A 15401-nucleotide genomic window follows, 5' to 3' on the forward strand; every position below is an offset into this window, starting at 1 on the left:
TGCCCTCCAGGAAATTATGTTTTGCATGTCTTTTTTAAATTTTCTGTAGCACCTAAAACAGCACTTACTATAGAAGAAATGGCTAACAAATATTTGAATAGAATTAGAATTAAAATAAGTTACCTTAGAAAGATATCTACACTTATTTCAATAATGTTCAATTTGTCAAAAAGATTTGAAGCCCTTTACAATTGTTTTAAGTGCCTGTAGGATTACTTTTAAAGTTTTCAGTGGTAACAAGTCTTCGTTATTTGAGGGAAAATTTGATTTTGGAAAGTAGAATTTATTCTTACTCACCTTTAATGAATAATATGGATGTTCAACCTGAGCTATTATATTTTCAGTTATTGAAAAAGAAATCTGAAGTAATGAGACAGAATCTCTGGGTGAATCATAAACAAACAACTCCAAAAGAAAAGTTCCCAAAATGCTTTCAACAATGACAATGCCATTGTAATGACTGTAATTTGCTAAGTTTTCTACATTGGAACATACAGTACTCATTTGATGTGTAAGTTATAACGTATTTGTTAAATGCATCTTGGCTCCTTGTAGATTAATTTTGTAGTTTTCCAAAGCAGTGTGTTGAAAAATGTATTAGGAATTTAAATATTATTTAAACAAGAAGTATATTACCTTGGCATTGAAAATACTGTATTTTATAGTTTTTGGTGAGGGGGAAAATTTGTCATCACTATTGCACCAAACAAAATTTCCCAAATTGGTGGGAAACTTATTTATACAGTACTATGATTCAGAAAAGTTTACAAATTCAACTACTATGCTTGGGTATTCTGAGTTTTACCAAAAACATAAGGAAATGAAGAATGGATTTGAAGCAAACACTAGAGGATAATTGAATATAGCATTTGATTATCAAGTAACTGGTGCCTCAGGATTATAAAACAAAAAAGTGAAATTTTATCTCTTCCCAAATCTCATGGAATTTATAATATTGGTATATTAATATGCTCATAGAAGTTTTCCATTTTCTTTATTAGATATAATTGGCTTAAGCAGGAAACCACATTTTATTTTCTTAAAATGTAAAATGTCTATGTTTAAAGAAATTCAATTAGCCATGTTTATTATATGTATTATTATTTTATATGTAAGTTTTCAGTAGTTATTGGGTCTTTTGCAATTCATTCGGTTTAACATATTTTCTCTAACAACTTTATATAGCCAGTTTTAAAATTATCCTAATAGATGGAAGTATGTGAAGAGATATCCCAAAATGGTTGGATATCTCTATTTTTTCAAGAGTATATTATGTGATTATTTTAGCAGATTTACCTCCTTCATTGAGACTAGCAATCAATTTATTTTATAAATTTTATATCATATATCAATTATTGGTGGGAAATCAAGACACTATATATTTTTAAGGATGTTCCCATAGAAATGTTATCACTCTCCATTCACCATTTAAAAAGTAAATTATTCAAACTTCATGACCCTCGGGCATTCTAGTTAATTGACATTTTACTATAGTGAGATTTTAACTTGAGTAAATTTATTTTTAAATTTGTTCGTAAAAGTATTATTTGGTGTTTATATCAGTTTAGCCTATCCTTAGCATATTGGTGTATTTTGAACTCAAAGTAAAATGGCAAGTGTAGTGGCTAGGGGTGGTAGTAATTGACGATATTACTTTACTATTTACATTGACTGATCATCACTTCTTATTAGTAGGCATAATAGTAATTCATAAGCCATGACTGAATATAATTTATCAAATAAAATAAGTGCTTGATTGAATACCACATTCTCAATATCACCACTTAGCAAGATTGATTTGCCTTATCAGTCTCTCAGGAAGTACGGGTTTAGGAAAGAAGGAGAAACAAGTGAAAGTTTGGAATACTCCAAATCCTTGTGTCCCAGAACAAAGTATGGCAAAGCACAGGCTAACTTGTGCTCCAGCTCATGGAACCACCTTGATCTTTATGAACACTCCCCCAAAGCCAACTGGAGTAGTATCTACCTCCTTGTGTGGCAATGCTGATGTAGTAAACTGCTGCTGGCTATTTGCTTTAGTAGTTTCTGCTTAAAAATAAATTCACAGTTATGGAGGATGAATAAATCTTTTTTTGTTACTGTGGTTAATCCTCACCCAAGGATATTTTTTCCATTGATGTTTTTTAGAGAGAGTGGAAGGGAAGGGGAGATATGAAGAGAGAAACATTCATGTGTGGGAGATATGAAGAGAGAAACATTCATGTGAGAGAGACACATAGATTGGTTGCCTCCCCCACCGTGCCTGGACTGGGGCTGGGGATCTAGCCTGCAACCTAAGTACATGCCCTTGACCGGGAATTGAACCCAAGACCCTTCAGTCTTCAGGCTGACACTCAAACCACTGAGCCAAACTGGCTAGGGCTGAATAAATTGTGAGAACTAAAATGCAGCATAAAGGCTACAGTTAATAATTTAATTATTGTAACTCATCCCACAGAGCACTGCATTTTTATTGTAAGAATTTTATTGTTCATAGATTCTAAACCATACTTCCAGGCCCTAAAAATGTCCTAGAATTTTTATTGAATCTCCAGGGGAAGTTTGCACCACTTCTAAAATTTCTCCACCAGAGAAGGCCTTCTCAATCTATTGTGTTCAGTCAGGAAACAGGATTGTCTAGGTGGGGAATATGCACTGAATGAAAGCCTATCTTGAAGTCTTATATGAATTTTTTGGTGTTTATCAGCTTTCCAAGTAGTAGTACCTTACTGAGATTCCATTTGTTGTTTCCACAGATTTCAGGAAACCTTACTGTGCCTTGGATTACAGGGTGTTCTAGAAAAAGAGCAGTAAGTAATCTTTCATTAAAAGCAACAAATGGGTTTTCCCCTGTGTTTTTAGTAGGAATGTCATTGAAAAAAATGTAATGATATTTTTTTCTTTATTGTGGAAAGTACTGCAGATGTCTCTCTTCCCCCCCCCCCCCCCATTGAACCCCTCCACCAGACATCCACCCCAACCCATCCAGGTCTTCACATTATTATCTGTGTTCATAGGTCATGTATATATGCATCTAAGTTCTTTGATTAATCTCTCTCCCCCCACTCTCCACTTCAACCTTCCTTCTGAAATTCTTTGGACCGTTCCATGGTTCTATGTCTCTGTATCTATCTTATTCATCAGTTTATTTTGTTCATTAGATTCCACATCTGAGTGAGATCCTGTGGTACTTGTCTTTCTCTGACTGGCTTATTTCACTTAGCATAATCCTCTCAGGTCAATCCATGCTGTAAGGGTAAGAGATCACACAACAACCCAAAATCTATGGGACATAATGAAAGCAGTCCTGAGAGGAATATTCATAGCATGATAAGCCTACCTCAAAAAACAAGAAACTCTTCTAATAAATTATCTAACCCTACAGCTTAAAGACTTAGAAAAATAGCAACAAGAAAAGCCCAAAGTAAGTAGAAGGAAGGAAATAATAAAGATCAGAGAGGAAATAAATAACATAGAGATTTAAAAAAAAACAACAACACAACAATACCAAGATCAATGAAACCAAGAACTGATTCTTTGAAAAGATAAACAAGATTGATGACCTTTTAGCTAGACTTATCAAGAAACAAAGAGAAAGGACCCAAATAAACAAAATCAGAAATGAAAGAAGTGAAGTAACAACTGACCCAACAGAAATACAAAGGATTGTAAGAAAATACTATGAACAACTATATGCCACCAAACTGGACAACCTGTATGAAATGGACAAATTCCTAGAAAAATACAGCCTTCCAAAACGCAATCAAGAAGAGTCAGAAAACCTGAATAGGCTGATAACTACTGAGGAAGTTGAAGCAGTAATCAAAAAACTCCCAGCACACAAAAACCTTGTAATAATATTTGTAAAGTTGGCAAAACCAAACCTCAACAAGACTGCATTATCTCAAAGGATATATTTTGTGATCATATTATTTATATATACTATAAAGGCAACCTTAAATAAAATGCAGTAATCAGCACCCTAGATAATTTTTTAGTAGGTTTTTGTGGTTTTAAAGAGCATTCAGAGATAATAAAATATTATACTTTTTCTACATCTAATTAATGCAGTTAATTTGATCATATAATTGAATCATGATTGCTATAAACATCTCAGTCAACATTAAATAATTTACATTAGTATTAGTGTACTTTAGTATTTACCAGTGATGAGTAACTAATATTTTAACAATCTTATTTTGTGTTTATGCTATAACTGCTGTGATGTTTATAATATTAATGTAATAGAACTACATTGAAATTGTGTTTTCTCAACAAATCTCATTCAGTTGGTGTGCATAAGATCCTTAAATCTGCATTTTATGAAGTACCTCAGGAGATTTTTATATAACTGTTTGATATATGTGAAATTATTAAAGGATTTAATCATAAAAGAGACATGAATAAACTTTTAGAAAGATAACTCAAATTATTGTATGTTAGGTTTGGGGATCATAAAATGGAAGCTAAGGCTATAGAACTAGGCAGGATTATGTAGACTCCTTTTTATTTTTCTTCTCCATGAAATAGAACTATATATCATGAAAGAGAATCTCTGGAGGATGGAAAGAAAGCAACTGGTTAGGGACTCCAAGACTTGGAGGAACTACAGGTATTTTGTCCCCACATTCAGAAATAATAAAGGTGACAGAAGAAGGTGATACAGGCTATGCACCTCATGACCCTCAATCTAACAAGAAAAGACAACTTGGGTAGGCTCATTCCTCCCATTGATGGTATGGGAGTCCCAAAGACATGAAGTGAGCTTGGTTACATTGGCTCAAGGAGATTAATTGGAAACTTCAGGGGCAATAAATAACCAGGGGAAGTGCTTTTTCCCATACTGGGCCTGAAATTCTTCTCCCTTACCTGGAGATACCAGACAGCAATACCAAACAAACAAAAACAGCCTGGTCTGGGAATCCTCTTTGTCCCTGTTAGTCAGATAATTCTTTCTCCTACTTAGAGAACCAGATGGCTTGCTTAGTACCAGCAAAAGTGATCAGGACACTGTAAGTGCCCAGCCAGAAAGTGTGCTACTCATCCCTGAAGGATGCAGAATCTAATGGTTGAATCTATTTTTCCATCTAGAGACACTGATCTGTTGGGTTGCACCAATAAGAGGTGTCTCTCCACAATAATCCTTTGAGCTGGAGGTTATCCTCTGTCCCTTCAGATTGTAGCAGTAGGGATCAGTGGAAGCCCAAGTGGCACCAGGTATATCAAACAAGTTAAAATAACACCACAAATGTTCTGAAGATAAAATATAATTGAAATCACAACCCATAAAAGTAGGCCAAGACTTGTGCACTAAACATAACTGGATGACTGCCTGATTTAAAAAAAAAAGATTTAAATGAAACCAAAAATCTCCTATCATAATGGCCAAAGTGTAAGAAAATCAACTGTAATGAACACTGAGGTGAACTGGGTAATGGAACTATCTGACAAAGATTTTAGGATTTTACAACATTCATTATAAAAATGCTTCAACAAGAAATCATAAATTACTTTTAAACAAATGAAACTCTTAAAAGAGCAAAGTTATAAAAGAACCAAATTAAAATTATAGAACTGAAAAATACAATAAGTGAAACTTTAAAAATAACTTTATTACTCAATATTTGAGTAGTGATTTAAAAAATAGAATCAATGAACTTAAGGACAGATTATTAGAATTTACCCAACTAAGACAACATAGAGAAAATCCTGAAAAATAATAAACAGAACCTCAGAATACTGTGGGACAATAAGAAACCATTCAATATTTGCATATTTATTGGAGCCCCATAAAAAGAAGAGAAAGAGTATGGTACTGAAAGAACATTCAGAGAAGTAATGGTTGAACATTTCTCAAGTTTGAGGAAAAAATAGCATAAACACAGATTCAAGAAAGTGAGTGAATTCTAAACAAGATAAATGCAAAAAATCCACACCTAGACACATCATAATTAAATTTCTGACAACTAAAGACAAAAAAATAATCTTAAATCTAACCAGAGAGAAATGATGCATTACCTACAGGAAAACATCAATTCAACCAACAGTAATGGATTTTTCACCTAAAATGTTAGAGGAAAGAAGGCCAGTATTTTTCACATGTTTAAAGAAAATACCTTTCAACCAATAATTCTGTTTGTCAAAACTATCCTTCATAAATCAAGGAAAACTCAGTTGTTTTTAAATGAAAGAAAACAAAAAAATTGTTGATAGCTGAACTACTTTGTCTATATTAGCTATCAATTGCTGCTTGACAAATCTCCATGATCTTAGCAACTTAAAATAACATGCATTTATTATCTTACAGGTTTTTTCTGGTCAGGAATCCATCCAGGCATCTTCTGCTTAGGGTCTCACAAGGATGCAATCTAGGTGTTAGCTAGGCTACATTCACATCTGGAGACTTGAATGAGGATGAATATGCTTGTAAACTCACTCAGGTTGTTGGAACAATTCATTTCTTGTGGCTATAAGACTGAGGCCGTGTCTTCTCACTGGCTGTTAGCTTGAGGTTACTATCATATCCTAGAAGAGGCTACATACAGTTCTAAGGGCCCTCCTTAGTTCCTAGAGGCTCCCCACAATTCCCAGATGTCTCCCACCATTTCTTGTCATGTAGGCTTTTAAAAAATGGCCACTTACTTTTGCAAGCCGCCAGGCTAGTTCTAGAGAGAGTCTGCTAGTAAGACAAAGCCTTTTATAATATAACACAATCACAAGAGTGACACCTCATCATCTTTGTTATATTCTATTGGTTAAAAACAAGACACAGGTCCCACCATACTCAGAGGAAAGGGATTATATAAAAGCATGAAAACCATGTGGTGAGATAATGAGGTTGCTACCTTAGTGACTGTCTACCATAGGCAATGGATAATAGTGATGCTAAGCTTCCTGGCCCACATTACTGCCTTGAGAAAGTTACAAGACTATGGTGCAGAAAACAGAAGCCCAGGTGAGGCCTGAAGTGGTTCCTTGAGTTGAGGAGATGGAGTGTGAGAGTCCAGGGAGTGTGACTAGAGTTGCAGGGCAGAGTATTGGAGAAGAGAGAGCTATGCAGAAAAAGAACTCAGGAAATATGCAAAAGGTTACTCTTGGAAGTCAATGGAGTACTGAATACCCATGTGAATGGAGAAAATATGTCTGGAAATAGAATCATCTAAAAATATTAGGAATAACAGTATTCATATGGGCCAGTAATAGTGTTCTTTCCCACCAGCCAGACTGAAAAACTTTATAATTTATGGTCCATTTTGTAAAACACACAGAAAGTTTATTATAGAATAAATATTGCTCTTACTCTGCCTAACAAATCCAAATCCTAAAAGCAAATCCAGAAAGGATCAATCAGTTTCTATGTAAACTATTTGCATTTCAGAACAAAGCTAAATCTTATCCTAAGAATATAAAAATATATAATAGCCAACAAGATAAAATTTATAGTATCTGTCATCCATCAAAAATTACTATAATGCAAAGAAGCAGAAAAATATGACCGATGATGATGAGAAAAAATATTAAATGAAAATGACCAGAACTGACACATATGTTAGAATTAAGAGAAGAGGTTATTAAAACCATTATTGTAACTGTATTTTGTATGTTTCAAAAGTTAAGTGGCAACATTGAAGATATAAAAATACATAAAAATAACTTCTAGAGATGAAAATTATAATGTTTGGGGAGGGGGAACACATTAGATGGCACTAATGAAATATTAATGTTGCAAAAGAAAAGATTAGTAAACTTGAAGGCACAGCAATAGAATATACCCAAAATGAAACATAAAGAAAAAATAACCCATCTGGGCATGGCTCAGCAGTCGAGTATCATCTTAGGATCCAGAAGATCGAGGTTCAGCTCCTGGTCAACACACATACCTGGGTTGCAGGCCCTATCTCCAGTTGGGGGCATGCAGGAGGCAGCCAATCAATGATGAGAAAAGAAAAAAAGAAAAAAAGAACTTCTTTAAAAAAAGAGCATTAGTCAGCTGTGGCACAATTTCAAGTAACCTAACATATGCATAATAAAAATACCTCAAAGAGTTTGAGGGGAGCAGGAAAATATTTGAATATATAATGAATGCATTAAAATATTCTATATTTGATGAACCTATAAACACAGAGATCCAAGAAGCTCAATGAAGTTCAAGTGTAAGAACCACAAAGTCACATCATAATAAGAGAAAAATAAAAAATAACCTGAGAAAATGTACATGTTGTGAATAGAGAAATAAAGTTAAGGATAACATCATGTTTCTTATCAGAAACAATACAATGAAAAAACAGTGGCACAGTATCTTTAAAACACTGAAGAAAAACTATCACCCTAACTGTTATACTGAACTACAATATTGTTCAAAATTGACCATGAAATATTAAGGACTTTTTCAGATATACACCAACTAAAAAAATTCATGTTCAGGAGACTCACACATAAATGTTAAAGGATTTCCTTCATGCAAAAGGAATATGGTGTTAGATGGAAATTTGAATCTACACAGAAGAATAAAGAGCACTGGAAATGTTAACCACATGGGTAAATATATAAAATTTTTCTGTATATTTAAAAATAATTGTTTAATGAAATAATCACATTATAATGTGAGACTAAAAACATAAATATAACTAAAATATATGACAGTAGAATAAAGGCTCAGAGGGCACAAAAGAAAATACACTACTATAAGGTTCTTAAACTAATACATGAAGTAATTTATCATGTTAAGGTAAAATGTTTAAGTTGTATACTATAAACTCTAAAGCAGCTCTTATCTAGAGACAATTTTGCCACACAGGGAACATTTAGCAATTTCTGGATTCATTTTTGCCTGTCACAACTTGGAGAGGTGCTACTGGCATCTGCAGGTGCAGACCATGGGTGCTGCTAAGCATTCTCCAATGCATAAGACTGACTCCAACAACAAATAATTACCTAGCCTAAAAATGTCAATAATGCTGCTGCTGAGAAATCTTGCCCTAAAGCAACCAGTACAACAACCAAATAGTTATAGCTAATAAGCCAAAAAATTAAACAGATGAAATTAAATGATAAAAATAATTCAATATTTGTTTTTAAAAAGTAAGAAAAATAATAAGAAAAAATAAAGAACAAATGGCACAAACAGAAAACAAAGAGCAAGATGGTAGACAAACTCATGTTAATAATCACATTCACTGTAAATGACTCAAACATGCCAATTAAATGCCATAGTTAAATTGGATTAAAAAATATAAGACCCAACTATATACTGCCTACAAAAAAGACACTTTATAAATACACAGATAAGTGGTTATATTGCTATCAGACAAGGTAAATGTCAGAGCAAAGATTATTAACAGGGATAAAGCAGGTCATTTGTTATTGACAAAAAAGTCAATCTGTCATGAGGACATAAGAGTTATAATCATTTATGCACCTTATAACCGGAGCTTCAAAATATATGAAGCCAAAACTGAGAGAACTATAAAGAGAAATAAACAAATCACCAAGTACACTCAAAGATTTCAACACTCTTTCTTCAAAACTTGATAGAAAATGTACACAGGAATCAGAAGATATGGCTGACATTGTTAATCTACTTGACCTTTTTGACAATTATAGAACTCTCTGCCCAAAAATAGCAATCACAAATCGTTTTCAAGTGTAGCCATTACATTTATCAATGTAGACCTAATTCTGTGCCATGCAAAATGTTTTAGTAAATTTCAAAGTTTAAATTTATACAATATATGCTATCTGACCACAGAGGAAGTAAGTTAGGAATCAGTAACAGAAAGATCTCAAAAAACATTGAATTAGTTGGAAAATAAATAGCACATTTATGAGTAATTAATGGACCGATGAAAAAATCAAAAGAGAAATTATAAAGCATTTTTAACTGAATAAGAATGAAAACACAACATATCAAAGGTTTGGGGATGCTGTGAAAGTAGTAATGATGGGAAAATATAAAGCACTAAATGACCATATCAGAAAAAGAATAATCCAAACAAAAAAGTTTCAAATAAGAGGCTTCAGCTTCCATTACAACCCAATGTAAACAAAGCAAAACAACACAGAGTAGTTATCAGTGAATAAGAAAACAGAAGTACATTAAAGAAAAATTTAATTCATGATATGATTTTTAAAGTAAATCAACAAAATTACTAAACCAAACTGATCAGAACAAAAAGTGAAAAGATTTACAAATTATCAGTATCTAAAGTAGAAAAGGTAGCATCACTGTAGTTTCCACAGACAATAAAAGCATAATGTAATATTATGAACAAGTCTATTGGAATAAATTTAAAAACTCAGACAAAAATTGTCAGAGACATAAAATTTAAAAATGCTTATAAAACAAGAAATAGATTATTGCAATAGTCTTATATCTATTAAATCAAAGTTAAAAAAACACAACTTCTCACAAAGAAAAGCTCAACTGCTGAATTCTACCAAACATTTAAGACACAATGCCATTTTTTAACAAACTATTCCAGAAAATGAGGAGAAAAATACTTCCTGCTGATTCTATAAAGCCAGCACTATGCTTATATTCAAACTAGGCAGAGATGTTACAAGAAAAGAAAACAATAGAACATTATATCTCATGAACATTGATGCAAAATCTTCAACAAAAGTTGAGCAAATCAGATCCAGTGGAGTTTATCTCAGGATACAGGCCTAGTTTAACATTTTAAAAAATCAATGTAATCATGATCTTAACAAACTAAAAGAAAAATTATGTGATCATGTCAATACATACAGAATGAGCATTTGACTAAATTTAACATCCGTTCCTGATAAACACTTAGAAAACTAGGAGTAGAAGGGAAATTCCTCAGCTTTTTAAAGTGCATGTACAAAAACCTGTACATTCTTAATTATGAAAGACTGAATGCCTGCCCCCAAGGTCAGGTACAAGACATAGATGTCCCCTCTCACCAACATTGTATTGGAGGTTCTAGACAGTGCTGTAAGGCAAGAAAAAAATGTTACTCAAGTTGGAAGTGAAAATATCTTTATTCCCAGATGATATCATTTATGTAGAAAATACAACATAATTCATGAAAAAAGTAATTAGAACTAATAGGTAAGTTTAGCAAGATTACAGGTTACAAGATCAATATGCAAAAATTGTATGTCTATGTACTATCAACAAATAATCAGAAATTGAAATTTTAAAAATACCTTTAAAAGAGCATAATAATATGAAATACTGAGGGATAAATCTGACAAAAGTTATACAAAACCTGTACATTAAAAACTACATACTGGTGCATGCTTAGTGGGTTTTGGCTGAAGGGCATTGACACTGGGAGGATTTTCTTTGAAAGTGGATGGAAGATTTTTCAGAGAAAACAGTTATATTTCTTTATGTTTATTATGTGGTTTGAGTGTGCTTCTAGAAGATAGTAAGTGATCAACATGTTCATTTATCACAATGGCATTTTATATTTGATTTTATGATTATTCCATTAATAACTATCTTTCTGTTAAATCTAAAGAGTTATTTCCAAAAATGCAGGAGAAATGTCTGTTTTTTCTCACTATTTCTACCCCTAAGATCAAGCACAATGCTTGGCACATTGTGGACCCGTGTAGTACAATAAAAATGTAATATGAGCCACATATGTAGGTTTACATCAAGGGTGGGGAAACTTTTTTCTGCCAAGGGCCATTTGGATATGCATAACATTGTTCTTGGTCCATACAAAATTATCAACTTAAAAATTAGTTATGAAAAAGGTCCTAGATTTATTGAATTTCCAGTACTGCCTGAGGTTGCCTTGGCAGGGACAGAACAAATGATTTTGTGGGCCGTATATGGCCTGCAGGCCAGACTTTCCCCACCCTGGCTTACATTTTCTAGTAGCAACATTAGAAAGTGAAAAGCTGCAGGTAATATTAATTTGAATAATATATGTTAACTGATATGTCTAAATTCTATCCTTTGAATGTGTAATTAGTACAAAAATTATTGAGATATTTTACATGCTCTTTTTTTTACCATTACTGTCTTTAAAATCAATATGTTTACACTTACAGCACATGTCAATTTAAATGATTAAATTTTCATCTCACAGACTTGATCTACATGTAAATTTCTTAAGATTTATAGTTGAAAAGCAGGTTTAAATACCCAGGTTTTGCCCTGGCCAGTGTGGCTCAGTTGGATGGGTGTCATCCCATGCCCTCTTGGGGCATATGCTTCGGTTGTGGTCTGTATCCCCCATATGGGGTGTGCAGAAAGCAACCGATTGATGACTTATTTTATTTTATTTTAATCTTCGCCTGAGGATATTTTTTTTCCATTGCTTTTTCAGAGAAAGTGGAAGGGAGAGAAAGAGGGAGGGAGGGAGAAACATTGATGTGAGAGTGACACATTGGTTGGTTGCCTCCTTCAGGAGCCCTGACTAGGGCCAGGGATCAAGCAGGCAACCAAGGTATGTACTCTTGGCTGGAATCGAACCTGGGACCCTTCAGTCCGTGGGCCGACGCTCTAACCACTGAGCAAAACTGGATAGGGCCCGATTGATGTTTTGTTCTCTTCCTCTCCCTTCTTCTCTCTAAAAATCAACTTAAAAAAGCAAACAAACAAAAAAAAACATGTTTTCTCTTTTTCTTCATTCTGGAATGAAAAGCTCTTTTTAATTAAAGTATAGTATATATACAATATTATAATGAATTCAGGTATACAACATAGTGATTTGACATTTATATACCTCATGAAGTGATCACCATGAGAAGTCTAATAATCATCTGTCGCCATACAAAGTTATTGTGATATTATTGACTGTATTCCCTATGCTGCACTTTACATCCTCATGACTTACCTCTTAATCCCCTTCAACATTTTACCCATTCTTCAACCCTCTGGCAACTATCATTTGTTTTCTATATCTAAGAGTCTGTTTTGTTTGTTCATTCGTTTAGTTTTTTAGATTCCACATATAAGTGAAATCATATGGTATTTGTCTCTCTCCAAGTTCACTTAGCATAATACTCTCAAGGTCTATCCATTTTGTCACAAATGGGAAGATTTCACTGTTTTCCTTGGCTGAGTACTATTCTATTGTTTGTGTATATATATATATATATATATATATATATATATATATATATATACACACTCCATCTTTATCCATTCATCTATCTATGGACACCTAGGTTTCTTTCATACCCTGGCTATTGAAAATAATGCTACAGTGAACATAGTGCTGCATATATCTTTTCAAATTAGTGTTTTATTTTCTTCATATAACTTCCCAGAAGTGGAATTTCTGGGTCCTTCTTTGTCTCTTGTTGTGGCTTATGTTTAAAGTCTATTTTGTTGGGTATCCAACAAAGTCTATTTTGTTGCTATCCTAGCTTTTTCTGTTTTTTTGTTTGTTTTCATTTTCATGATATATCTTTTTCCATCTCTTTACTTTCAGTCTTTGTGTGTCTTTCAATCTGAAGTTAGTCTCATATAGGCAGAATATATAAGGATCTTGTTTCTTTGTGTGTTTTTTTAATCTATTCAGCCACATTATATCTTTTGAATGGAGCACTTAGTTCATTTACATTTAAAGTAATTATTGATAGATACGTACTCATTGCCATTTTAATTGTTTTCATACTACCTTTATAAGTGGGTGGTCTACTACCTTTACTATATGTTTACCTTTACTACTGAGATTTCTGTTTCTTACAGATAGTTTCTTATTTTAGTTTTGGCTTTTTCTTTTTCACTTAAAAAATTCCCTTTGACATTTCTTGTAAAGCCAGTTTACTGGTGATGATCTCCTTTAGCTTTTGCTTGTTGGGAAAATCTAGATCTCTCCTTCAGTTCTGAATGATAACCTTGCTGGGTAGTGTATTCTTGACTGTAGGTTTTTTCCTGTTCATCGTGATGAAGATATTGTGCCACTCCCTTCTGGTCTGCAAAATTTCTGTTGAAAAATGAGCTCATAGTCTTATGGGCATTTCCCTTGCATGTATATAGTTGTTTTTCTCTTGCTGATTTTAACTTTCTCTCTTTAACATTTTATAATGATGCGTCTTTGTGCAGGTCTCTTTGGGTTTATCTTGTTTGGGACTCTGTGCTTCTTGGACATTGATGTCTATTTCCTTCACCACGTAAGGGAAGTACCCAGGTTTTCTAATAACTGGATTGTGTTAGATTTGTAAAAGCTTTATTGAGGTATAATTAACATAAAATAAAATGCATGTGTTCTTTTTTTTCCTTTTCTTTTTTTGTTGTTGACAGTATTACAAATGTCTTGTACAATTTGATATTTTGACCTGTTAAACACTCAAGAGCCCATTTTTAGGTGAACATGCCTATCTTCCAAAAAGTTACTGAATGCCCCTTTCAATCAGTTTTCCAACCTTTTGCCCTCTTACAACATCATGCAACCACTGATTTGCTTTCTGTCACCAGTTTGCATTTTCAATAGTTTTATGTAGCTGGAAGCATACAGTATGTACTCTCTTTTTAATCTGTTTTCTTTTACTCATTCTAATTATTTTGAGATTCGGCCATGTTAATGTGTGCATCAATCATTCATTTTTATTGTTACTGAGTAGTATGTTCCTATATGAATAAAACCAATTTTTAGATCCTTTCACCCGCTAATGAACCTTTATTTTGTTTCTAGATTTTGGTTATTACCAATAAAGCTGCTACAGACATTCATGTACAAGTGTTTATAAGGACTTGTGCTATCACTCATTTGGGGTAAATACTTACCAGTAAAATAGTTGGATCATAGGGTGGGTGTATGCTTAATTTTTAAGAAACTGTCAAAGATTTTTCCAGAGTGGTTGTAACATTTAACATTCCTGAAGGCATTGTATCATAACTCCAGTTTCTTCACATCTTCACTAACATTTGATATGATCAGTTTGTTTGTTTTTTAATTTTAGCTATTGTAATGGTGTGTAGTGGTCCACATTGTAATTTAAATTTACATTTGTCTCATTAATAATGGTGTTGGACCACATTTTCATGTGCTTGTTGACTATTTCCATGCCTTTTTTGGTGAAATGTTTTTCAAATATTTTGCCCATTTATTTGAGTTTTGAGAATTCTTTATGTAAATAATTCTGGACACAGGTCCTCTAGTCTTTATCTCAAGAATTCTGGACGCAGGTCCTCTATCAGATGTACCATTTGTAATTACTTTTTCCCCTATGGCTTGTCTTTCAAGTCTCTTTATGGTATCTTCTTTAACAAAAATTACTGCATTATATGTTTACACATGATAAAATGCACTCATTTCAAGTATAGAATTCAATAATTTTTAGTAACTTCACTTAGTGATACAAACACCATATATCTGTTTTAGAACATTTTAATATCCTCAATATAACTCTCATGTCCATTTCTGGTTATCCCATCCCAAATCCCAGGCAACCACTAATCTACTCTCTAT

The 15401-nt window shown here is 33.1% G+C and overlaps 1 protein-coding gene across 3 annotated transcripts in view; it reads left to right on the forward strand.

The window, feature by feature from the left end:
* The window catches only part of HDX (highly divergent homeobox), a 190084-nt gene that overhangs the window by 61225 nt on the left and 113458 nt on the right, over positions 1–15401 (forward strand). For all 3 annotated transcript variants that reach the window (XM_016204496.2, XM_087813596.1, XM_016204497.2), the window contains one exon: positions 2757–2810. In XM_016204496.2, coding sequence (XP_016059982.2) covers positions 2757–2810 — 54 coding nt within the window. The remainder of the gene's footprint in view (positions 1–2756; positions 2811–15401) is intronic.

This window comes from Miniopterus natalensis, chromosome X, assembly GCF_054644295.1.
Source record: "Miniopterus natalensis isolate mMinNat1 chromosome X, mMinNat1.hap1, whole genome shotgun sequence".
NCBI classification, from domain to species: Eukaryota; Metazoa; Chordata; class Mammalia; order Chiroptera; family Miniopteridae; genus Miniopterus; species Miniopterus natalensis.